The sequence below is a fragment of the Filicampus tigris genome, chromosome 5, assembly GCF_054856515.1.
Source record: "Filicampus tigris isolate MCC_2025a chromosome 5, RoL_Ftig_1.0, whole genome shotgun sequence".
Lineage (NCBI taxonomy): Eukaryota > Metazoa > Chordata > Actinopteri > Syngnathiformes > Syngnathidae > Filicampus > Filicampus tigris.
This window is the reverse complement of record NC_141221.1, coordinates 7,207,954-7,233,789: the sequence shown is the minus strand read 5'-3', so window position 1 is coordinate 7,233,789 and position 25,836 is coordinate 7,207,954. Positions and strand designations below refer to the sequence as shown.

The window sequence follows — 25,836 nt, the reverse complement described above, 5'->3', positions numbered from 1 at the left end:
ACCTTGCAGTAGACCCGTTTGGAGCGCCGCTCAACACGTTATTGCAGCATGTCACGACTCGGGTCGTGAATGTTGGAAGTTTTACGAGGCACATCATTTTTTATTCTCGTCAAAGCAGTCGTTGACCTTTTCGGGATCATGTTTGTCTTACTTAATGGGGTTTAGTGTAACCTGAATATGAGTCACTTGAATATGACTTCAAAGCAACACTCCTTTGATGTCCCCCGAGGGGGAATTTTACATACTGTACAAGTAAAGTACATCATCTAGAATACAGTACACGTCTCAGTGACACACCGTGTTCATGAAGTCTATGGAAATCTCTTAAAAAATTGTAGGCATGGTTCCCCAGACACAAAAGCAAGATCATCCCATGGCCATCCCAGTCCCCAAACCACAATCTCATTGAAAACCTGTGGAGTGAGCTAAAGAGGAGAGGACCCAAGTCACTGGATGATTCAAAGCGATTGTGCAAAGAGGAATGGTCCACGATCCCTCCCTGTTTGCAAAAGGGGGTTTCACAGAGTATTGACATCAGGGGTGCTAATAATTGTGGAATTATTATTTAAAAAAGAACTGCATTTATTATATCCTAATGAACACATCTTAACCAAGGGTGCAAATAGATATGGAGGGCAGTGTAATATCAACCATGTTATTGCTGGCTTGGGCGGAATACTCATTTCCAGCGTCGGTTTTTGGGAAAACCAAAGAAGAAAAAGAAAGCCGTCTGTTTTTAACATTTAAAATTCATCCATCATCCAATCCGCTTATCCTCATAAGGGCCGCAGGCGTGCTGGAGCCTGTCCCAGTCGTCTTCGGGCAGTAGGCGGGGTACACCCTGAACTGGTTGCCAGACATTCGCAGGGCACACAGCTAGACAAACAAACAGTCATACTCTCAATCATACCTAGAGGCAATTTATTGTGATCAATTACCCTACCATGCATGTTTTTGGAATGTGGGAGGAAACCGGAGTACCCGGAGAAAACCCATGCAGGTCATCGAAAACCACGACCTCTGAACTGTGAGGCGGACGTGCTAACCAGTAGGTCACCGTGTCGCCTGCTGCTTTATTCATTAATCAGAATACGTGTTTAGTGGGGCTGCGTAGAACATATTGTAAAGATTTTTTTAGTTGATTTCCCTTTAAAAATATATTTCTTTAAACATATTGAAGAAACAAAAGCAAAAAAAACTCAAATGTTTTTACATTTTTGGGGCACTCAAGGACACAGCAAGCAAACAATGCAGGAGATCCAAATATAAAATACGAATATATATATATATATATATATATATGTATATATATATATTCACGTTTGTATCTTTTTTTTCATGGAGGAAATTCAAATCCGATAAAAAGTTAATATGAAGCATTTGAGATTTAACATTTGTTACAACATATACTTATTACTGATTGTAACTGCCTGTTAACTGATACTGCTTTGCACATATACAGTTAGAAAGACGCGGTGATCTATCATCATAATTGTGCTACCAGCAGACGTGCACCGCCCAGGCATATGTGTATGCTGGGTGGACTGTCGCTTAACTTGCGCGTGGAGCGTTGTGTGTGCGCCCAGAAAGGGCGGAGGAGGAGGAGGAGGAGCGCGCATTATATCCATCCATCCATCCATCCATCCATCCATCCACCCATCCATCCATCCGGGCTGGAAGGTAGGCATCGAGGCAAGCTGGTCCCGGAGAAGCGTGTGTTGAGCACGGCGGTGGCGGCTGCAGCGGCGGCATGGCTTCGTCTCACGGGAGAAGTAGTGACCTGCGCTTCGCCGACTGGATGTCGAGTCTCCCTCAGAGCATGCACAACATCCCGCTCACCAACTTGGCCATCCCCGGTGAGTAAATCCATGTGCTTCGTCGGCTGCGTTTTTCCGCTCGTGTGGATGGATGTGTGGTTTGAAGAGCTCCACACATTCTACAGGAGGTCATTTACGATGAATTTGTACGTAAGTCGGAACTTGCTGTATAGTCCATCACTAACCGACGCTATAATAACGCTGCAGTAAGAAGTCAAACAATAAACATTCGTTTGAAAAAGCACTTACTGTCCATGAATACAAAACAATAACATGAAAAACAGTCACAAAGTATTGTAGGCTTTGTCTTGTGGCATGAGAATGAGAAGCTTCTTCCTCGAACGCAGTTCTTAACCTCGTAATGTCGTATGTCGCTGCCGTTGTAAACCGAGAACGCAATGGAAGTCTCTTTTTTGGATGTGCAAGACCTGTTGCGCAACGTGACACATATGGGCCTATACACTGGTAGTGTACTCTTAATCTTAACTATGATTATGTTACATTCCAAATGAAGATATTTTCCCATAGATAGATAGATAGATAGATAATTCATCCTCTTTGTGAATATAATGGTCACTGCAGCAATACGTACTCACATATGCTGTACTCACTTAATATGAATGATATTGATGCAAAAAACATAATAGAAGATTCATATGATAGGCAGCCTAGTGTTAGCCTCACACCAACCAGCCACACAAGTCGACTCACCTCACACCTGGAAAAAAAACAAAAACTAAACAGATTAAAAGAGTAGTTGGACCAATCGGTGCACAGGTCTCCTTACAAAGCTCCCCTCCTTTATGCAACGCCATGTCACAAGTCAATTAATAATATGAAGCCCATATGGCAATGTAATGATTCATCATCCACTTGTCCATGCTGCTGTGCACCATGGATTTTTATTCTCAGTGTTCTCGAGTAAAGGCAGCATAGTTGTGTAATGGTTGACACGTCTGACTCACTGTCAGGAGATGCTGGTTTGAATCCCCGTGCAGAGTCGCATGCTTGTGTGGGTTTTTTTCTGAGGACTCCAGCTTTCACCCGCAATTTCAAAAAAGCTTGCCATATTAATTGAAGACTAAATTGTCCGTAGGTGTGAATGATGTTTGTCTAAGTACCCTTCCACTGCGTGGTGACCGGCCAATGGTGACATGCACACTCACAAGGTCAAAGATGACATAAACTCAAGGGCAATTATATTGTGGTATTGCGGGAAGATTAACATCCAATTGCATTGCTTGTATCGGTTGCAAGGGGGCAGTGGCGAAAAAAATAAAAATATAAATCTGGTGAATTTCTGGCAGCCCTCCAAAAATTTTAATTTGGCCTGTTTGCAGGTTTGACATGTTAACATGTCATGTTATTTTCAGAAAAAAAAATTGCTGTTTTCGTGATCAGGCCAAAGCCAAAATAAAACTATTGCTTTGGTGCCATCTTGGGGCTAAGGAACTATTATGAAGTCTTAGAGGGGCCACATGTCACTTTGTGTAATAGAAAAAGTGTTTTACGGTCATCTTCTGGCCTCTTTGGGCAATCTTTAAGAGGTGCCAGTTACTTGTGGATTTTTGCTATTTCTAGCAGGGCTTAATCCCTATCCCCATGAAAATTTTAGTGCACTAGCACACCTACATGCTTAGTTTATAAAACTACATATATTCAGTGATGAATCCTTGCAAATTTCCACGAATTCCCAGAATTTTGCAACCCTACTTGCTTCAATGTCATCCACTATCCTGCTTCTAGCCACTAGGGGGCATATTTTTATGGTAAGATATTGAATCCTTATAGTCATCAATTCCTTATTTTTGTCAAGATTTGTCCTTGACAACACAATTTCTACAACATCATTTTATCCAATGGATGTGGTACCTTCATGTCCAAAAATGTATTTGGATCTTATCTTATACAGTGACCAGTGCTGGGCTATGCCATCTCTTCGTGCCTGAACACAAGCAGAAGCAGGAACGGACATTAACAACATACATTTCAACATTTGTTCATTCACATTTGGTTAATTTATTCCTAACAGTCAATTGTCTTAATCATTTCATAAAGTTTCTATTGGCTGCACTGCTTCCAATATGTGCAGACACAGACACAGGTTCCAGTATAGTATGTGGATGCTTTTTTTCTCCATCCAATCAGATTTCAGCATATATGAGTTACCATGTCAATCTAATTTGCCCAAGTCCTCTAGAATCCTTAGCATTGACTGATGTAACATAAAGTCCCTGTAAAAAAAAAAAAGAAAGTCTTTGACACACCGCAGAGAACGGTGTTGATAACAAGTGTAATAAATTTGAATGAATATGAAAAAAAATCACCAAGTATTTAAAATGAAGCTCCAAAATGGTGGAAAATATAGCCCTCCTAGCTGTCGGATGCTGCGTGCGTGTCCGCTGAATGCATCGAAAACCCGCCCCACTCGACTCTTTCCTCTTACTCAAGCAGTTCCTGTAGAACGTACAGTAGGTGCACACTTGTCTGTAGTGTGAGTCATTGGCTGAGTAACGGGTGCCGCTGGTTTTAATAAACAGTCAACTTTCCCTGAAGTGGCTATTTTCACAAGGCGACGGACTATTGTTGATGCCAATAAGTCACCGCCTCACTCAGTTTTGTGTAGTGTGTGGGCTTTACTTTGCGGTCTAGCGAGTGAGCTAGCGGGCGGATGGGCGGGCGGGTCATCCAGAATATCGACAATCAGTGCTACAGTTAGATTGAAAACGTAACTTAGTTACTTTAAAGATTACTTGATTTTACTTGATTTGATTACTTTAACTTTTAGAGTCTCCTTCCTCCATTGCTGTTTATCCACTATGGTGTGGACACGTGAGTTGTCAAAGCACCGAAAATGTGACACTACACATATGTGACGTCAATCTTTGCAATAATATGTTCTATGCACCTTCAGTAGTCTAAACACGGCGTTCTGATTAATATTACGTTTGTGGAATATGAGTTGAGCAGCAAAATCCACCCGTTTTTATTTTATGACTTCTGCTGACTGAAAATGACATCACAACTGCTCAGGGCTCAGGTAACGACCAATCACGGCTCACCTGTTTTATGTAGCTGAGCCCTGATTGGTCGTTATCCGAGCCCTGAGCAACTGTGATGTCATTTTCAGTTGACTGGAAGTGACAAAATGGCCGCCCCCCTGAGATTGACAAAAACAGGTGTATTTTACTGCTTACCTCATATTCCACAAACGCAAAATTAATCAGAAGCCATGTTTCGACTAGTGGGCCTGCATAGAACATATTCTTCTAAAGAACATGTTTGCGTTAACTTCTTTAAGTCTTGTCAGTTCTGTCACACTGCTACAAGCTGGAGGTGTTTTACTGTAATTGCGTTTAGTGGGGCAAAGTACCACTTTTTGAAATACTGATGTCACCTTCAAGTTAAAGTCAATATGTTCTTCATCTTAACGTTTTGTGATATTTGAAGAGTAACTGTAGTCTGATTACTTGACTGGAAAAAAAAAATGTGTTGGACTAGTCATTACTGGAAGACGTGCACATTTTGGAGTAATTACTTTGTGACATGTTACAGACATCGCCAGTGGGGGACGGCTTGGTTTTAGCCACGCCCGAAAAAACCTGCACAACTGAAATAGTGAAAAAGACTTTATTGCTGTATCTCCATCAGTCCAGTACTAAATTGCTCTCAGTTTTCTCATGTTTTCCACACTTATCTTCAAACATATTATGTGAATTTACAAACAAGTCACTGAGGCCAATTTACGTGGTCTATAACTAAATCAGCAGAACTATTTCTTTAATCAGTCACATTCGAAATTCTCCTCAAAGGGCCAGCTAACTAGATCACAAGAACATCTGCATTTGTCCGTCCTCGATTGGATTTTCAGAGCCAGCCAAAAATACACTAGCAAAACACATCATTAGCGATCTGCACAATAATCAGCATCTGTGTCAGTAGAATGACTTTTGTTGTGTTATGTTTTTTCATGTTAAATCAATATTGATTCCGAACTGCTCCATGTGATTTATGTAGCACTCTTATGTGCTGTTCTATATATATATATATATATATATATATATATATATATATATATATATATATATATATATATGGCATTTTTTGTCTAATGCTGGTGTTTTCTCTAAGAGTGACATAGTGGTGGATAAAGTCGGGTTAAGTCCTCACTGAAGGCCCGGGTACCAAATGCACGGCCCATCTCTGCTTATAAGACAGAAGCCGCACATTAGCATTGACATGTCATAAGTCTTGCTCGTAATTTGCTGAATCACACGCCTCATTGTGGCCCGGTTGAGACGCGCCGAGGCAGCGAGCAGCATGAGAACATGCTCTGTCCCATTTAATTAGCTATGATTACTTGCTCATTGCCACTGTGGGGGCAGACTGGTGTTGATGGTGGGGTGCAGCGCAGATGCTCTCCCCATACCCACCTCCTCCACTTGGATCCATGTTCTGTATAAACACATTGTGATGATTACTATTCTAGCTTTTTTTTTGTTTGCACATTCAGCAGAGATTGTTTGTCAAGATTTCCTAATCCGAAGAGAATTCTATTTCAGCAGCGACCATGTGTTGCTATTGGATAGTTGATGTCTAAATTCGTCTCACAGGGAAAACTTATTGTGTCCAGCTTCTATTCAGGCGGAACCCAAATTGGGAAAGACAGAAACAAATAAGGCTGTTACGCCTCCTCCCAAAGCGCAATTATTCCTGTTTTTCGATGGATGTTTTGTTTATAAAGTTACAGCAGTGATTCTCCAAGTGTGGTACCTCTAGTGGTACTCGGGCTCCCTCTAGTGGTAAGGGTGAAACAAAAAAACGCTTTGAATCGGAAAATCAGTTTTCATTTAAAATATGTGCGTGCATCCAGTCGAACCCACCCGAAGCATTCCACTATAAAATATATCGAGATACGTATCGAATGGAATTCTTTTATTGGCGAGGTATATCTTGGAAAGAAATGCCACATTTACAGTACTGACAAGTTCATTCGTATTGTAAAATGACAACAAGAAACTGATTGCATTATATATCCCCTTGAACTGAGCTGGACCACATTGAATCAAATTGTAATCCCGCAGAATTGGATCAAATCAAATCATTGAACCGTCCATGAATTTCCCTCCCGATGTATCGAGATACGTATCGAATCATCAATACATTTGTCAATACATTTGTAATTCATCATCTTGCAAACTTTTATTCAGATCCAATTTGCATTCACCTTTATTGTGCAATGCATTTCAATTGAATCATCAAGTAAATGTATATATTTTTTTAATTTTATGTTTAATTTATGTTGAAATTAGTCATCATTTTACCATGGCTGACAATAATATAATATTTTTTTAGATTAATAATACTAATATAATAAATATTAGATTTTAATGTTGTCATGATAGTGGTATATGGAGAACGAAATATCCATTTTTTTTTAGGTGGTACTGTAAAAACTTTGAGAACCATCGAGTTAGATTCTCAATAGATGTCCCCCCAGCATCCGTTGACAGATGCCTCACTCGTGTTATTTATTTATGTATTTATTTTTCTGAGGGGCTGGGAAATGTCCCCAGACGACACAGACTGACTAATCCCGACTCAAGTGTTTTGTCAATTTGGAGTACTCGACAGTGTGAGCCAAGGAATGCGATGATGCGACTCCGTTGCCAAACAGCTAAACAGCCCCAGGTTTGCATCGGCTGCCAGGGTAGCACAGCTGTGCATGTATCGTCCTTCTTTATGACAACCAATTAGTAGGGATCATTATGGGTTTGTGGTTTTATTGCCCCCCGGTTTCCTTCGCATGAAAAATCTTTGGAATGTACACTATCAAAAAGACAAGACAAGCTCAATGTTCCTGTTGAATAGGAGATACACACATCACACTTATTGCAGTAAATAAGTAAACTGTTTCATGATTTTATTTTCGGTTTTTATTTTTTTCACCATAACAAACAAGCTTTCACACTCAACTTGCCATCAGTAGGTTCAGTGAAGACTTTTAACTGTCAATAAATGTGAAAGCGAATGGTTTCTTGTGACTGACTGGCGAGCAAGTCAAAAGCTAGGGTAAGGAAAGGTAAGGCAGCTTTTTGGGGTACCCGGAGAAAACCCCTGCAGGCAAGGGGAGAACATGCAAACTCAACACAGGAAGTTCCAGGGCCGGATTCAAACCCACAACCTCTGCAATGTGAGGTGGACGTGCTAACCAGTGAACTACCGTGCTGGCTAACTTAAGGCATTTATAAACAAAATACTTTTCAAAGCAAAGTAGAGAACCGTTTAAAGGCAAAGTAAAGAAATAAAAAGTAGTACAGTGCAAGAGCAAGATTTTGTAAAAAATGTTTTTAGAAATGCTTTAAAAGACCTTAATCATAGGTATGAGGCTACAATGCCAATTACAGAAAAGTGTGTGACTGAGAATATATGTTAATCTGATCTAGTTAAGATAAGATAAGAATGCCTTTATTGGTGTCGGATATTGTATTTTATTGTACTGCTATTTATTGTAGGGTGATAAGGCTGGTCTACAGTAATAGGCAGCTAGAATGTGTTTTGTAGCAAAAAAAAAAAAAGGTTCTTAAAACTTAACCTTGAGGTATGCCAATTCAGAAAACTCAAAATCTTATTAGACTGAATGATTTCTGTCTGAGGGCGGCACGGTGGTCGACTGGTTAGCACGTCCACCTCACAGTTCAGAGGTCGTGGGTTCGATCCCGGCTCCGGCCTCCCTGTGTGGAGTTTGCATGTTCTCCCCGTGCCTGCGTGGGTTTTCTCCGGGCACTCCGGTTTCCTCCCACATTCCAAAAACATGCATGGTAAGTTGATTGGATACTCTAAATTGCCCCTAGGTGTGATTGTGAGTGCGGATGTTTGTCTCTGTGTGCCCTGCGATTGGCTGGCAACCAGTTCAGGGTGTCCCCCGCCTACTGCCCAAAGACAGCTGGGATAGGCTCCAGCACGCCCCGCGACCCTTGTGAGGAGAAGCGGTACAGATAATGGATGGATGGATGGATTTCTGTCTGAAATTAATTATTTAAAAAAATGTGTGAACCTAATCAACAATGTAGTGTTCTTACCCATGAGAATTTAGTAGGTTTCCTCACAAAAGTAAATGATTTCTACATTTTTATTTAGCAAAATCAACCATTGCATTTTTATTTTATTATTATTATTATTTTTTTTGTAAATGATTTTACGTACTGGTACCTTACAATTGTTCTGTTCTGTCTGCACTCGTCAGAATTTTGTATAATTTTGAGGGGAGAGCTACTTGAAGAAACTCGATGCATAGTTATGAATATAACCATACATCCTGTTATGAATAGAACATAGTATACCTTTTGTACAATTGTCTACTGCATGTTTTATTAAATTCATTTGTTGTTCATTTACACCATTTGTAATATGAAATTCAAGTTGAGCTCTGTGCCATTTTCTACTAAATTCATGTAATAATATGGAAACATGCAAGATGGGAAATAAAAAACAGATGCTGGCCACAACTCAAGCTCTTACTAGTGCAGTAGTAACGCGCAACTGTTTTTCCCTCCCCTATATTAGTGCAATTTATTTTACGGTCCGCCGTACGCAATTTATTGTATGATCCACCACTCACCTCTTCATAGTGGAGAACCCACTGGGCTGTTTTCCTCAGTTACTCGATGACTGCTGCAAACTGGCTTGCTTCGCATTGAGTGTGGTGGCCAAAAGTATGCTGTCAAATACTGGGTGAATTTATATTTGGTTATGTCACCATGAAACCAATCCAGCATCATTATAATGGACTGCAGTTGTTGTTTTGGACATGGCTGTAAAACGTAAGAGATGTTAGTGAGCAAAAAGTGATGTTCGCTTCATTTGGAATTGCAATTTCCTATTAGGTCCACATTTGCATTTAAATGAGTCATTTTTAAACCAAGGGCTCTTTTGCTTGCTTCTACATTGTTATTGGAACTGCAACCAAATCCAGTGAGATAACATGTCAAAGATAGAAGAAATAAATAGTACAGGCATCCATCCATCTATTTTCTGGTTTTCATTCGGGTCAGGGGTGAGCTGGAGTCTATTCCAGCTGATTTTGAGTGACAGGTGGGGTGCGCCCTGGACTGGTCGTCACCCAATTGTCGGATACATATCGACAAACAGAGGCAATAAAAGAAGACTCCGCAGAAGGAGTATTTCGTGTCTTTCCAGCTTCCTCCGAAAATGGAGACTTAAATCCCTTGACTGCATCGCTCGGTTGCCTCTTAATCCCCAAACAAGGAGGATGATGTTGACGGTGCCTATCAGTTACCAGTGCACTGAGATGTTTGGAGAGGCTGAAAATAGATTCTTGGCGTGTTTTATTTTTTATTTTTTTGGCAAACCAGCAAACATTCCTGATTAAATCCTGTGTCCAGATGTCTTACAAGCTGGCAGAAAATGATTTCGTATGGATTTTCTACGCAGGCGGCCTCGGCCGCGGCGCTGCCGGCTAATTGAGTTTCCTCGCAGGAGGGCATTTGTCTTGATTCTAAAAGTCCAGTAGGTACACAGGCACAGTGCGTGCGTATGTAAGTGCGTGCGCGCGTGTGTGTGGGCGCGTGTGTGTGGGTGCGTGTGTGGGGGTGTGTGTGGTTTTGGGAGGAAAAAGCGATAAAGGACAGTCCGGCCAGGTAGCCGTGTGCACATCCAAAGCTATTTTTAGGCCGGGAGCGGGATAAAAGTGCACGGGGAGATTGAAGTGAATGGACGTCCGCATGCTGGATTTCAATACTGCTCCATGGGTGATCTTCAGCGACAAGGAAGCAATGTTTGAGAATGAGTCTTACTCCATCCAATACAATGCAAATGAATGCGGGTCACTCATTTTCCATTTGTATGAGAGCTGGTAATTTTGTGTTGTCTTTTTGTCTCCTCATCTCACTCCCCCTTTACCCACACACCTCATTTTCAATGGATTTAAAAAAAAAATCCTAATCTCTCTTACTCTCCTCATCTTGACCCATTATCTCCTAAATTTCATCTCCATATTTTCCTTGCCTTATTTTCTCTCCTTCATCTCAATTCCCACATTCATTCCCTTCAATCCTCCCCTTGTCTCCCTTCCTCATCATTATTTCATTCCCTAGTTTCCTCTCATCATCTTCTCAGATTTCTGTAAATGCTGTCCTTACTTAATTCATCCCCCTTCCCTTGTCTCCTCATTTTCTCTCCTTAGCCGCTCCCACTTTATTACCTTTCCCAAAGTTTGCTCTAAATTCCTCCCCTTATCTCCTCTCCTCTTCCTCCCCTTATCTGCTCAAATCCTCTCCCATCTCCTCTCACCCTCACCTTGTATCGCCTCATGTCCGTTTCCCTTCATTTCTTTTGAACTTCCCTCATCTTCCTTTCCTTTCCTCATGTTTCTCACTACCACATTTTCACTCCAAATTTCCTTCCCTCATCTCCTCAACTCATTCCCCCTTGATTCCCTGTTCTCCCCTCATCTCTACTCCAAGTTTTCCATCATCTCCTCATCTAAAACCACCTGAATCGAATCTCTTCATGGTCTCTCATCTCCTCATTTTCTCTCACAGTCTCTCATCACTCTTTTTTCATCACCCTTATCTCTTTTCCTCATCATCATTCATCTCCTTATCTTCTGTCCTAATTTCTTCTCATTTCCCTAAATGCGCTCCTGAATCGCACATCTCCTCTCCTGAAATCCTCACCTCATGTCCCCTCATCCCCTCGTTGTCTTTTCTCCTCTCCCGGTAGACGAAAAATGTACTTGCACTCAAATTTTAGGAACAAAATGCCACCATTTAGGAGCAGTATTCAGCCTTTAAAGGGGAAATCAACCCAAACATATTTTTTTCAAGAATATGTTCTATGCAAGCCCACTAGTTGAAACACGGCATTTTGATTAGTAGTGCGTTTGTGAAATATGAGTTAAGCAGCAAAATCCACCTGCTTTTACCCATCTCAGGTGGCGGCCATTTTGTCACCTCTGTCGACTGAAAATGACATCACAACAACTCAGGGCTCAGGTAACGACCAATCACGGCTGACCTGTTTTCTGAAGTTGAGCCGTGATTGGTCATATGTATGTATCTATGTACATATATGTACTATATAATGAAATTGAGTAAATTATCTTTTTTTTTTTGTGCACGCAGAACAATTTAACGTGTTTCCACGAGATGGAAGAATGTGTAATTAACCCGTGTATCCACCTGTTGCCTTTGTTACAACAGAATAAGACTTCTTTCGTTTTCCAACCTTTATTGAGCCAATTTTTCATTAGAAAAAAAAATATCCCACAACGCATGTCAAAAAAGGTGGATGCACTCTCATCTAAATGGAAGAATATTTAACTGCTCTGCCTGTCGCTGAATGTTGCTGGCGTAGACAGATACATCATTTTTAGTAAATCAATGTTTTGCGAAACAATCAGACAATTGATGAGCATCCTTTCACGTATACGTACGTTTGAACAACTAGCGAAAATGTTGATATGCAGTTTGTTTGTTTGTCTGTTTGGTTGGATAGCCCTTAAAAAGTGGAGCTAAATCCTTCCCGGCGGCAACTTTAGCTCCAGCTGTTGTAGCTTGTTGGGGGTCATGCTGCGCTTCCCGACATGACCCTGGCTGTAGTGTCCCCTCGCTCCAGCTGTCAATCCTGCTTTGTCTCAAAACGCCTTCCAAAAGCTTGCCACGGCATGCACGCTGAACCTCTGGACCGGAGGCTTCATCCTGGCTCTGTTTGTTTAAGTGCGTGCACGTGCGCGTGTACTTGTTGGTACTGTGTGAGAGTGGACAGGCCTCGGATGAGACAAAAAAAAAAAAAAAAAGAGTGTGGGGAATCGATTGCAGAAATGAGAACAAGCAGGCAGATGATAAAACAATTTGTCTGGTTCGTGTAACATGACACACATACACTGCACTAGGTCATATCAGGATGCAAAGCCTTCAGACCATAACACAAAAGGGACGATTTTCATGATCAGCAATTCAGCCGATATCTTTCCGGCAATGCTTGAGTTGTCTTTTACTTCTCTTCTGGATGGTAATGTGCCGGAAATGTTTTCAAGTTGTTTAGGTTCATGACTTTTCAGCCCCGATGTTGCTGCCATCACTCCAGGCTAGTTCTAACCCGGCGATTTCATCCGAGCGCAGGCCACACAAATACAGTCGGAGGAAACATCCCTCCTTAAAGCTGTGTTTGTTTGTGTGTGTCACCTCCAGGTTCCCACGACTCTTTCAGCTTCTACATCGATGAGGCGTCTCCCGTGGGCCCCGAGCAGCCCGAGACGGTGCAGAATTTTGTGTCTGTTTTCGGCACGGTGGCCAAGAAGCTGATGAGGAAGTGGTTAGCCACGCAGACCATGAACTTCAACAGCCAACTGGAGGCCGGCGTCCGCTTCTTTGACCTGCGCATCTCCACCAAACCCAGAGACCCCGACAACGAGCTCTTCTTTGCCCATGGTCTCTTCAGTGCCACAGTCAGTGCACCTTCTTACTGTCCATCTAGCCGTCTGTCCGTCTATCCTTCTATCCATCTATTGTAAGAAGAGGTTTTCGTAGAAGTTGTAAAGTAGTAGACCCAAATGCAGAAGGAGAGGCAAAGCAGGGGGACAGGAGTAATGTCTCCCCAATTTTTTTTTTTTTTTTCTAAAAGGTTCAACAAAAAGTACTGCAACGAAATAGAAAATCATCAGTCCAAAAATCAAGATACAAAGTAAATAAGAAACACGGAGATAGACTCACCACAACAACAAGGCAAAATGACATAATGTGACAAGGACAGTTGACAACAATGAACCGACACAGGCTGAACGAATCAAAAGAATTATACACACACAAATTGATGAGACGCCACGGCACTTCTATCTATCCGTGTATGTCTATCTATCTATCTATCTATCTATCTATCTATCTATCTATCTATCTATCTATCTATCTATCTATCTATCTATCTATCTATCTATCTATCTATCTATCTATCTGTCCGTCCGTCCGTCCGTCCGTCCGTCCGTCCGTCCGACCACCATATGATACATTTTAAAATGACACTTATACCTCTGCCAAGGAGTTTGTGGTTAAGTGAGAAGGATTAACCGATAACTGAATTGACATTTTATCTTATTTCTCAGTAATGACAGCTTGACTCCTAATGAAGACATTCAAGTTGGTGTTGATTCAAATGAAGACAAATGGCCGACTGTGCTCTGCTGTGCGCCATTCTAGTTTTTCTGTTTTATTCGCAGTTGATGTTGCTCAACAGGAAATTTTACTTCATTTTTCAGTGACCCAATACAGAAGTCTTAATGGAAAAATGTAAGCACACTGAGCAGATGGATACCTATGCGTAAAATTTAACGCTGATACAAATTTAGACCTTTGCCAGATGTTTGCGCGCTGCCGAGTGCCATTAATTTATGTGTTTGTGAGCAGGATGACCCAACAGGGACTTAACCAATTTCTCTGAGAGGAAAAATATGTTACATTTTACAAGCTGTCATCTTCTCTACAAGCTCAGGTCATACTTTTTCGACTTAAAAATGGTTCAAATGGAGCTAACACACACCGCATTTCATTCAATTATCATAATTATGTGTATTTATTAAAAATGTATAATTTATTATTAAATGATGGATATAACTTTTTAATTTCCCCGTAGCCAAAAGAAATATTGAAACCTTTAAATAATGTATAAAATGAAATGTTATGAATAAGAATGTATGAATAAATACACTATATATCTATATCTATATATATATATATATATATATATATATATATATATATATATATATATATTATATATAGATATCTGTATATATTTTAGACAATGTGAATCTGAAAATGCATTTTTTTCCCCCAAACATTAGTATTGTAATCTACTCCAATGTTTGTTGCATTTCTGTAGATTTCAATGAATGCCCATTTAAATTGAAAAACAGGGCACATTTTCCGGATTTTCTCAATGAATAATGCATGATCCTTAATATCTAAATCCAAGCACATGCAAGGAGGTGGATTGCTCCGAAGGTGTGTCATTTTCTGCTGATTCAAATTACAATTCGCGGTTTTCCCTAGTTTTAATCAAAAGAATCCCTTGTACATGTGTTTTCTTTAGGTGAGAGAAGGTCTGGAGCAGATCAGCAGCTTCCTGTCAGCACATGCCAGAGAAGTGGTGTTCCTGGATTTCAACCACTTCTATGGTGTGCAGAACCTGCACCACGAGAAGCTGGTGACCATGTTGAAGGACGTTTTCGGAGACAAGCTCTGCCCGGTTGTTTTTGCTCAAGAGGTATGCCTGTGAACTAACGTGTGCACCACAGATTAGGATCTTTTAAGTCCCTATAAAGTGAAAATACATGTCTTCTAAGAAATAATGGACTTTAAAAATCGGGGAGCATACAAATGACTGCCATTCTATCCTGCACAGTTATTAAACACCCTTCACCAGCCTCCATTCATTCTCCTCAAGTAGATTCTACACTCTGCACTGCGGGTGTTTAAAGACAGCTACTGTATAAGATTTATATTCGCAAGGGAAGGCAGAACACGTTGAATTGCGTATCAGGGGATTTTTCGAACCACACTGCAGTATATTATCCCTCTTATTGCACTGATGTGCGCCAAAGGTTTTTTATTGGCGCCATGCTGCATAGACATTTTATTCGGTAAACTTGCACATTCAAATGAGATTCAACGGAAAAGCTGTATCATAACTTCTTCCAATGCCAAGATAATAAAGTTCTGAGTTGATCTAATCTAACTGGTAAAGATCTATTTTTACATTCACTTTTCTGTCCCTGTGTCCTCAGGTGAGTCTTCAGTATCTGTGGGAGAAGGAGTACCAGGTGCTGGTCTTCTACCACCACCCAATGGCCCTGGAGGTGCCCTTCCTTTGGCCTGGCCAGATGATGCCCGCCCCATGGGCCAACACCACTGACCCAGAGAAGCTGGTTCAGTTCCTCCAGGCCTCTGTCACCGACAGAAGGTTAGCAATCAGATTGTCAGTGTGTGCGCGTGCGTTTCGGGGCTGCGCATTCATCATGTGCTCACTAGGATAGCATCACCTCCATTTTCTGCAAAATTGACCTCAACCCTCCTCTTATGTCAAACTGACCTGCTGCTCTAAATTTTCCAAAAGTAAAAAGAAAAAATCGATTTATCTTTTTAAAAAAAAAAGGCTCTATTTTTGTTATCATTTTATATTGCACTGTATATATTTTAATTATTGTTTTAGATTATTATTTTACAGGAGGGTTAAAAACTAATTTGTTTTTAAAGGGGTAAGTCAAGTAAAACATTTCTTCACAATAATATGTTCTATGCGGCCCCACTAGCCTAAATACAGATGATTCATATTGCGTTTGTGTATTGCGTTTAATTAGCTAAATCCACCCGTTTTTATCCATTACAAGGTGCAGACATTTTTCCACTTGCTGTCAACTGAAAATAGCATCTCAGTGCCGAAGGGCTTAGGTAATGACTAATCCTGTGACGTTCGCATGGTGAGCCCTTTGGTACTGTGATGTCAATTTCAGCAATTTAGTCGTATTTGCGACTTTGTGTTTATATGGTTTTAAAAGACGGATCTGGCCTGGTGAGTGACATGGGCGTCGGCATATGAGATTTGGCTGGCTGTTAACTGGCTAAGCCGTTAACCCAACTGCACGTTGACTGCTGCTCATTCTGTATATTGCCTGATGTTGTAAATATGTACATATGTTTTGGGATTTTATTTATGTTTGCCGCTACTGTCCACTTGATAAGCCAGAATTTTCCCAAATGTGGCACTGATAAAGGCAGACTGAACTCTGTTTGAATTGGTAAAAAAAAACAAAAAAACATATGGACTGCACGTCTCCTGCAGGAGGAAGGGGACCTTCTTTGTTTCCCAGGTGGTCCTCACACCGAAGGCCAGCACGGTGATGAAGGGTGTGGCTAGTGGACTCCGAGAGACAATCACAGAAAGGTGAGCATGCGTGGACACTGTAGTCTAGAGAAATTAGTACAATTTTGTACAAAAATAGCAATTGTGTTTGAGTAAGTTAACTAAATAGGTTATTGATGTCATTTAGCTTCACAATATCCGCCAGCAGTTGTGCAGCCTTCTCTTTGGATTGTACAGAGAATTTTATAAAAACAGAATAATAAAACATCAACATCGCCCCTTGTAGAGGACACATACAATATTGATGTGGATCAGATAAAAGTGTGGATTTAAAAAAAAAAAAAAAACGTTTCTTTCTTTCTTGCTGCTTCTTCCTCTTGAACCAGTCAAGAGCATCTTGAAGGTGTACAAAATATCAATTAGATTGCTCAGCCGCGGTGGATGTTCTGCTTTCAGCTGAGTGATCAGTGAAGTGTTTATTATTATTTGTTGGTTCATCAGTTTAATAGCAGTTTTGCCTTTTTTTGTATCAATTCCTCATCATTTGCACTAAATTACATAAAGGGTAAAAATACAGGTAAAAGTGCTGATTGATCAATTTGTTTCAAACAATACAGTCCACCACACACACACGCACAGGCACACACACAGAAATAAACTAACACTAGCTTACCCTGCGGCTATGATATTGCTCTGGATGCTGCAGTATTCTACTCCACAGTCTCCACTTATATAGCTGCATATAATGTCCACACCACCCAATATCACGCATGCATGCACACATACAAAACTAAATAACAAAAATACATAATGCTGCCTTTGCTCTGAACCATCATCTTCGTACCCCGAGTCTCTTCTTGGATAAATGTACGCTCCTTACTACAACGCCGAGAATTCTCTTTTGTATGTACCAAAGTTTTTAGAGTTAACGATATAACTAAAACTAACATTGAAAAACACATTTTTGATAACAAAATATAAAACATGAAAATGCTATCAAGAAAACAAAAACTAACTAAAACTACATCCTCCCTTTATAAAACTAACTATATTTATAGCAAAAATGTCTTTTGTTTTCATTTTTGTCAATGAATATCATACAACAGCTTTCAAGGTTCACTTTAAATGGATTTTTTTGGTATTGCTGTACATTTGTAGCGACAGAAGAAGGTCAGTTCTTTGAGAATTGTAGTTTCCTTTTTTTAATTAGACAATACTTTTTTGCACTCTGTTGCACGTTGCACTCGACAAATACACCATATACTAAAAAAAAGGTCAAATTCATATTAAAACTCATGAAAACTAAACTAAAACGAAGCATTTTCGCTCAAATAAAAAACAATAACACCTACCAGAGTTGCTCTCAAAAGCAATTACAACTAACTGAATAAAAAACAAAAGTCCAAATGAAATAAAGACTAACTACTGTATAATGAAAAATCTAAAACTAATATAAGCCGGGTGTGTTCCCCGCAGAGCTTTGCCGGGAATGATGCAGTGGATCCGGTCGCAGAGACCCGGCGAGAGCGGCATCAACATCATCACTGCCGACTTTGTCGAGCTGGGCGAGTTCATAAGCGCCGTCATTACTCTCAACTACCACATGGACGACGAAGACGACGACGACGCCACCTGAGAGCCGTCGGCGGGGTCGCCAGTGAGCACGGTCACCCCCCCCCCCTGCTGCCCGAGGGTCTTGGTCTGTGCTCTGCCTCTTTTCTCCTTGGCGTTTGTTTCAGCGGAGACGTGCTGCTCCTTTCACTTTATTTAGGGCTATAGTGAAATGGTGAATGACACGGAGATGAGGTTGAGAGAAGAAACATGGCGAAGGTGAATTAGATGATGAACTATGACAGTGTCAGTCTGCTAATTTGGGGGAAAAAACACGTCCCCTCTTTTAAGTGAGATATACCACCTGAGCTGTAAAAATGACTGCTTTCACGATACAAATGTAAAGCTTTTTATATATGTTCCTCATAAGGCGTTTCCGCTAAACATACTCTTCTATGATTATGATCACAAAGGACAAATGTGAAATTGTTTAAATGTAGGCAGTCAATCCAATACCAGTCCGACTAATTCGTCCAACTAATAGTCAAATAGGTCAATTCAACATTAATTATTAACATAATAGTAATTTCAATATTTTTCAAATGTATTTATCTATTTTACCAAGATTTTTTTTTTCCGTTAGATATTTATATATAACTCAGCAATTTGCTGTTTTTTGGGTGGATGGTGGGTGAGTTTGGGAGTGGGATTTTTCCAACCCACACCGTTGGGAGTATGTTGGAAAAACACAATGAAATAACCAGAATGTTTTACATTTTTTAAGTTTTTATTTCGTTGCGGTATTCATTGATTGATTTTAACCCACCATCTCATTGAATGTATGTGGCAGATGCTCTAAAACAGAAACAGCAAGGTTTCATTTTTTAAAATATCCCCCCTGCCCCCAAAAGCATAATAAATAAAACAAGATTTTACATGTTTTTTAATCATGCATTTATTTTTAATGTATACATTCTTTTATTGACTGGATCTGTTTGTATAGCCCACCTCATGCTGTTGAGAGAAAGTGGTGTGGCGGGAAGCAATGAAACAATAAGATTGCACAGCCTGTAAAACATTTATTAGACATTTTTAATTAATGTTTTTGTTTTTTAGAATATTTGTTGATTAATTTGAACCCATCTCACATGTTGAGAGGATTGAAAGTGAAATCATTAAATTAGCAAATAGAACAAGTTTTCCCTTTTTTTTTACAAATGCTTTGCTTATTTCTTAATGTATAAATCTATATATTTTTAAAATAATTTCTTTATTATATATATATATATATATATATATATATATATATATATATATATATATATATATATATATATATATATATTTACTGATGATGCCGTTGGGAGCAGCTGATAAAAAAAATTATAGCTCACCTAGCTTGGACAACAAAATTCCTACACTGTAGATTTTTAATTGATATTTATTTTTATTATTATTTATTTATCAATTTGAACCTGTCTCGTACCAGAATAATCTCCAAAATAATTCAATTAAACAACTACATTTCATATCGCACTTTCGCACGTTTAAAATTGTCTGATCCACTTGTATTAAATCTCTCTTTTAATCATTGAGAGTTTGCGGCGGTGGGGGAAGCCAATAAGATTGAACTGTTTTTGAAATAAATATTGCTGCTGTTGCTCTCAAGGTTTGTGAAGAGTCCGCTGGCTCCGAATGAATTGGTGGTGGGTGCTGAGTCGTGATGTATAAAAATATTGCTCACAAGAGTCTTTCCAGCGTCTGTTTATGCTTTCAATCTCCTCCTTGTACGTCTGTATCGACTGCTGCGGTGCAGCGTCCATGAGTCACCGTCATGTTTTTGTAGTCTTTCTGCTGACACAATTTTAGAGGTGAACTTTATTTCAAGTCAGCTTTTTTTCGTTGTTGTAATTTTTTTTTTTTTTTTTCAGCACTGCTTCAACATGTTTAGATATCGCTAGTAGATTGGTGTCTTTATCAGGTGTCTTTGAATGTCTCTGGCATTGTTGGTTGGAGTTCCATTATGTGTTCATTAAATACTTTGTGAGGTAGAGGAGTAAATTAAGGTGACAAATGCATTGACAGTAGTCAGTAGTATGAGGTGCCGTATATACCAAAAATAACATTTAACTTTTAACTTTCACCTCCATTTTTGTTGTTGTGAGTGAGGTTTTTTGGTGAGAGAGTTTATGGGTGAAGGTAATTGCTTTTTTTTTTTTTTTATGTGTGTGAGCAGGTAGGTTTGAGACCTTTTTGGTGTTGGTAAAAGTTTTTGGTTAATGTGAGAGGGTTTTGGTGTGGAAATGATTTTTGTGGTGTGGATGTGAACAAAATTGTTGGTACCCCACTATTCTTGAAAGAAACCCGCCGCGGTGGTCACTGAAATAACTTAAATCTGACAAAGTATTAATGAAAAAACAATCACGAAAATTAACCGGAGAGAATCAGAATTGTCATGAATTTTAAAAATGTAGTATTACTTCTGTCAGACTCAAGTTATTTCTGTGTCCACTGTGAGTTGTTGGTGTGCTGTGTGAGATGTTTATTGCTCAGTGTTTTTTTTTTTAAATGTATCCATCATGAGAGAGTCAGTTTTTCATGTGAGTATTTTTAGATGAGTGTGAAAATGTTTTGGTTGAGTTTTGTGATGAATTTTTTAGTGTGTATGATGTTTTTGTTGTGTTTTGTTGGCGTTTGAGACGTTTGAGTGTGAGACGTCACTGCCAGCCCAGTTAAAATGGAATTTTTACTTAAATAGCTGTCAATGGCAGTAAATGAGTTAAATTATTCACTGCCAGCCTAGTAAAACTTGATCTTTGACGTCTATTCCTGTCAATGCCAGTGGATGTGTTTTAATGGCGTGTGTGTGAGTTTTTGTAAGTGTGTAAAAATGATTTGGGGCTGTATACGGCATCGCGAAGAGAAGTGTGTTATTGCGTTCCAGACAAAGGGGAAAGCAGCACTTTGTGCAGAGAATGTATCCTGTGAGGATTGACGTCTCATTCCCTAGCATCCAACCATTACACAAAACTATTCGGGATCGTTGAATGTGTCTTAAAAGTCAACTGTGCCGTGTGCTTGCGATGAAAAGTCCCGTTTGTACGCGTCTGTGTCTTCAAATTAGTGTGCTTTTTATGTTTTATATTGTGTTTGTATATAGTGTAATTGCGAGAGTATATTGCCAAGAAATTGTAAAGCAGTGAGTGACTTTACCACTTTACTAGGATTCTTCTTTTTTTTTTTTTTTTTTAAATACACATTTGCTGTTGATGTGCATGAGTGGAAAACTATTGACGTACCATTTGAATGCACAAGTTCTGTGCATCCATTTTATTATTTATGTTCTTACAGTTGCATGACTTTAAGACATGTTTTGTTTTTTTTCTTCTCCTAATTGCAGTCAAAAGGCTGAAACTGCACACATGACTTGAGACTTAAGGGCGTACAAATTGTGTTGTGAGGTCATTATTGTCTGACCCTGGTCAAAGCTGTTGTCATTGCTATTATGTTCCGATGTACAAAAAAAACACAAAAAAAAAAACACTAAATGAATAATACAAAAAAAGAATCATTTGCTGTTGTAAAACTGAAACCTTTGTTCCAAGAGTGGCAGATAAATAAAAGCCGAATACCAAACGCTATCTCTCCCTGACCTGCGTCTGTTTACTAGCACTCTTTTTGTCCGCTCTTGTCATAGAATTCAGTGCACTAATAGAACAGCCGGGGAAAAGCACTGGAATACTTGTATTGAAGAAAAGTGTAACTTGTGTCACACAACTAATCATGAGCTATTGAGTGCACTTGGGTTCATCACCCACACCTGGTGACAATCAGGCTGAGGCTATAGAAGAAGGGTGTCGCCTTCTCCTGAGATGCCCCCCATACCTTCGGGGGGGTTCAACACAATCAATCGGCTCTCTGAATTTGACTATGACTGCGTATTTTAGTGTGTGGCGAGGTTGATTTTGCTTTCGTTTAACTTCTAAGTTGCACCGTTGTCTCATCTCTTCTAAACTGATTCATAAATGTACAATATTATTCATTTCTTTTTTTCATCTATATTTTGAGTTATGTTTATTGTTGTGAATTGCAGAGCGGGGCATCGGCCCTCCGTCCCCGGTTTCCGTCCTGCATATTCAATCGATTCAATTGATGTCCTTAATATCCAGCCTCAAGTCCTGTACTACAGTCTTTGTCCTCACAATTCAGCACACTAGTAGAACAACCGTGTCTTGTTAGCAATGATTTTCCCACTACTTGAGCCACTTCTAGCTGACTGGCACGCAATTGAACCTTACTAGTAAACTACAGTGCTGCACGTGTCAAACAAACTTGATTTTTGAGTGACACCTTGATTCGCAGTTAACTAACCATAAATTCCCAATTCATTTCCATGATTCCCATGGGAAGTTTGCAATTTGGAATATTTCCAAAATTTGACCATGCCATGTGAATTTACCCGAACTTTTGCTGAACATTTCCACTCCTTTGCAACCTTACTTGTGGCATTATGACATTATGCTAATTAATATTTAATGCCTCAGTATTAATAGCAGCAGCTATTGTACTAATGTGCAGAAATGTCAATTAGTGACGTGACGTGTAAGGCACAGTCATTCTGCGAGAGCACTAAATTGCCTTGACTAGTATGGGAAAAGTATGAACTAGTACATAGAACTTAAGCTGGGTATGAAGGGTATCAAATAAATTCTCAAATGGTTTTCTGTCTGCTTGGTTGATTTCATCACGAGTCACCGACAGTCATTTCCATCTATTCGGTCATGTGACAATGGAACAAACAGCAATGTGACTTTCAGCTATTTGGCTGCCTGCGTGCACAGGATCCTAAAAAAAATATATATAAATATGAAACAAAAATCATCCTGGTTACCACGGTGATGAGAATGGAAGTGGGCGAGCGGTGGCACATGGGGTGACCTTGCGCAGACTGTGTTGTATAATTCATGTAATTCACTATGTCATTCACTATGTCATTTACCGTGTGAGCTGAGAACAGGCCTGACTTGAAATTGGACCGCTTGTTTGTTTACACACGTGTTTGGAGTACATAGTGACAAACAATATTGACAAAAACTATTCTCTTTTGGAGATGGGAGTAGTTGGGGTACAAGCGACACAGAACACTACTTCACACCCTCAAACAATAGACATCCATCCATCCATTATCTATATCGTTTGACCTCACAAGGGACGCGGGCGTGCTGGAGCCTATCCCAGCTGTCATCGGGCAGCAGGCAGGGGACACCCCGAACTGGTTGCCAGCCAATCGCAGGGCGCATAGAGACAAACAAACATCCGCACTCACAATCACACCTAGGGGCAATTCAGAATGTCCAATTAACCTACCAAGCATGTTTTTGGAAAGTGGGAGGAAACCGAAGTACCCGGAGAAAACCCAGGCAGGCACGGGGAGAATACGCAAACTCCACACAGGGAGGCCGGGGCCGGGATCGAACCCACGACTTCTGAACTGTGAGGCGGACGTGCTAACCAGTCAACCGCCCAACAATAGACATAATATTATAAATTGTAATTTTGAGACTGGCGTAGCAATATTATGAATGTCATAATGTCATGCAGAAAATTTAAATTTTAATTAAATGTTAATTTTGCAAAAAGGAAAAACAACCAAATCTATTTTAAGCTTTGTCATATAAAAGTTGTAATTTTAGAAATACATTTGCAATATTAAAAATAAATTTTCCAAGGTAAAGACATATTAAGTGAAAAAAAAAACAATTAATTAAGCATAAATAGGAGCCTAGCAATATTATGAAATAGTCATTATACATGGAAATATCTTTTGAGAAAAAAATCATAATGTATGAGCCTAAATGTATAAAGGTCGTTATTTACCAAATTTAGTCATATTTAGATAATTTTATTGAATAATCATACCATGACAAAAATGGTAATTTTAATGAGAATAATGTTTTAATATAAAGTTGAAATATGAGAATGAGAATGAAGTTGTAATTTCCATGGCAAAGTTGAAACAATATTCTTTTTTCTTCTTTTAAATTTTTCAACTTGCTCATATTATTAGTGTAAGCCTACTACGTTGAGAATATTACAACTCTATTGTCATAACATTACGACTATTTTCTGTGATGTCTAGTTCTTTGTGATGTTATGACTGGTCTCGGAACGCTGCGATTTTTATTCTGAAACAATTAAACATTAATATTGCAACTTATTTTTTTTGTAATAATATTTGTAAAACTTGTCACTGCTTACAGTAGATCGGTTGCATACAGTTTTACCAAGATGAATTTTTATGATTTATTTGATTATTATTATTAGTTTTCTTTTTTTCTTTTTTTTTTTGCCATAACCCTCTATCTTTTACACTTTTAAAATAATTCAGGCTGTGAGAATCATACAGATCGGCCGTGTATCAATGCATTTAAATGTGCCCACTTTGTTATGGTTAAGTTTGGAATGTGAGGCGGAAGAAGAGCAGTAGAGGCTCTTGTTCATTTCATTATAAGGATCAACAACAGCTAACTGTACACTGAGGTGCACTTTTACTGGGGGGTAGGCGCCGTAAAACTTCTACCGGTGCCTACAAAAGCACTCTGGGTAGATATTTAATGACTAAATGGACCAAGATGAAGTCATTACTACACACGCCGGGGACATGAGGAGAATTGTCAGGATTCTTACGTTCACTCGGGCATGATAAGAGCATATGCTGAAATTGGGCCAAACATAATGGTGTCACATTCATTTGTTGCCCTCGTTTCAAAACAATTTCACTCACTTTGTGTGATGAATTCACGAGGGATTGAACACCTAGAAAATTTGAATTTGATGCGCACACTAACATTTGCTTGAATCGCCTATTGTAATGCACAAACTACGTTTCTCAGTTTGAACATTAAATATTGTGTCGTTGTAGCGTATTCAATTGAATATAGGTTGAAAAGGAAAATCACTGTACACTGTTTTTTAGCTACGTTTTACACAATGTCCCAACTTCATTAGAATTGGGGCTCATGCATACAGTATTTACAGCACACTTTATAAGACAAGTTCATTTATTGGAATTAAGCTTGTTTTTTATACAACACAGTTCTATTTTTCTTTTTTTTTTTTTAACACGTGACAAAAAAAAAAATCACAGTTTGTGGCGGTTGGTGAAGATCCATGGTTTTTCAATTCATTTCGGTGAGAAAAACTGATGAGTAAATTGAGTAATGAGCTTTGTCAAACCGAACAAATGAAACCCGAAAGTCAAGGAACCACTGTGTTGCTTATTGAAACCGGTATAAGGTGCGAAAAAAAAAAGGATTGGGAGCGCTGCACTACACTGTGTGTATGTGGCGCATGGACATAAATTCATTTTTAGTATTGAAATGAGAGACCGCGCTCTCACACACAATGCACTTTGTTATTCGGTTTGTGGTATGCGAAAGGAGGCATTGCTGAGCTCTCGACCTTCGACGAGCTTCACAAGCTGACTCATTGCTTTCGTGGAATCGACAAGAGCGGAAACCTTTATTTATTTATTTATTTATTTATTTTTATCGCGGAGAGAGGAGACCTGCTCGCTGGCACGCCCCGGCTT

General features: G+C 39.4%; 1 protein-coding gene across 1 annotated transcript; it reads left to right on the top strand.

Annotated features, from left to right (window-relative positions):
* The first annotated feature begins 1,394 nt into the window (after positions 1-1,394).
* plcxd3 (phosphatidylinositol-specific phospholipase C, X domain containing 3) lies at positions 1,395-21,886 on the top strand. The gene is made up of 6 exons (XM_086031098.1): positions 1,395-1,856; positions 13,031-13,287; positions 14,925-15,098; positions 15,619-15,794; positions 16,674-16,775; positions 18,171-21,886. The coding sequence occupies exons 1-6, from the start codon at positions 1,751-1,753 to the stop codon at positions 18,328-18,330; spliced, it is 975 nt and encodes a 324-aa protein (XP_085887224.1). The 5' UTR covers positions 1,395-1,750; the 3' UTR covers positions 18,331-21,886.
* Positions 21,887-25,836: the final 3,950 nt, after the last annotated feature.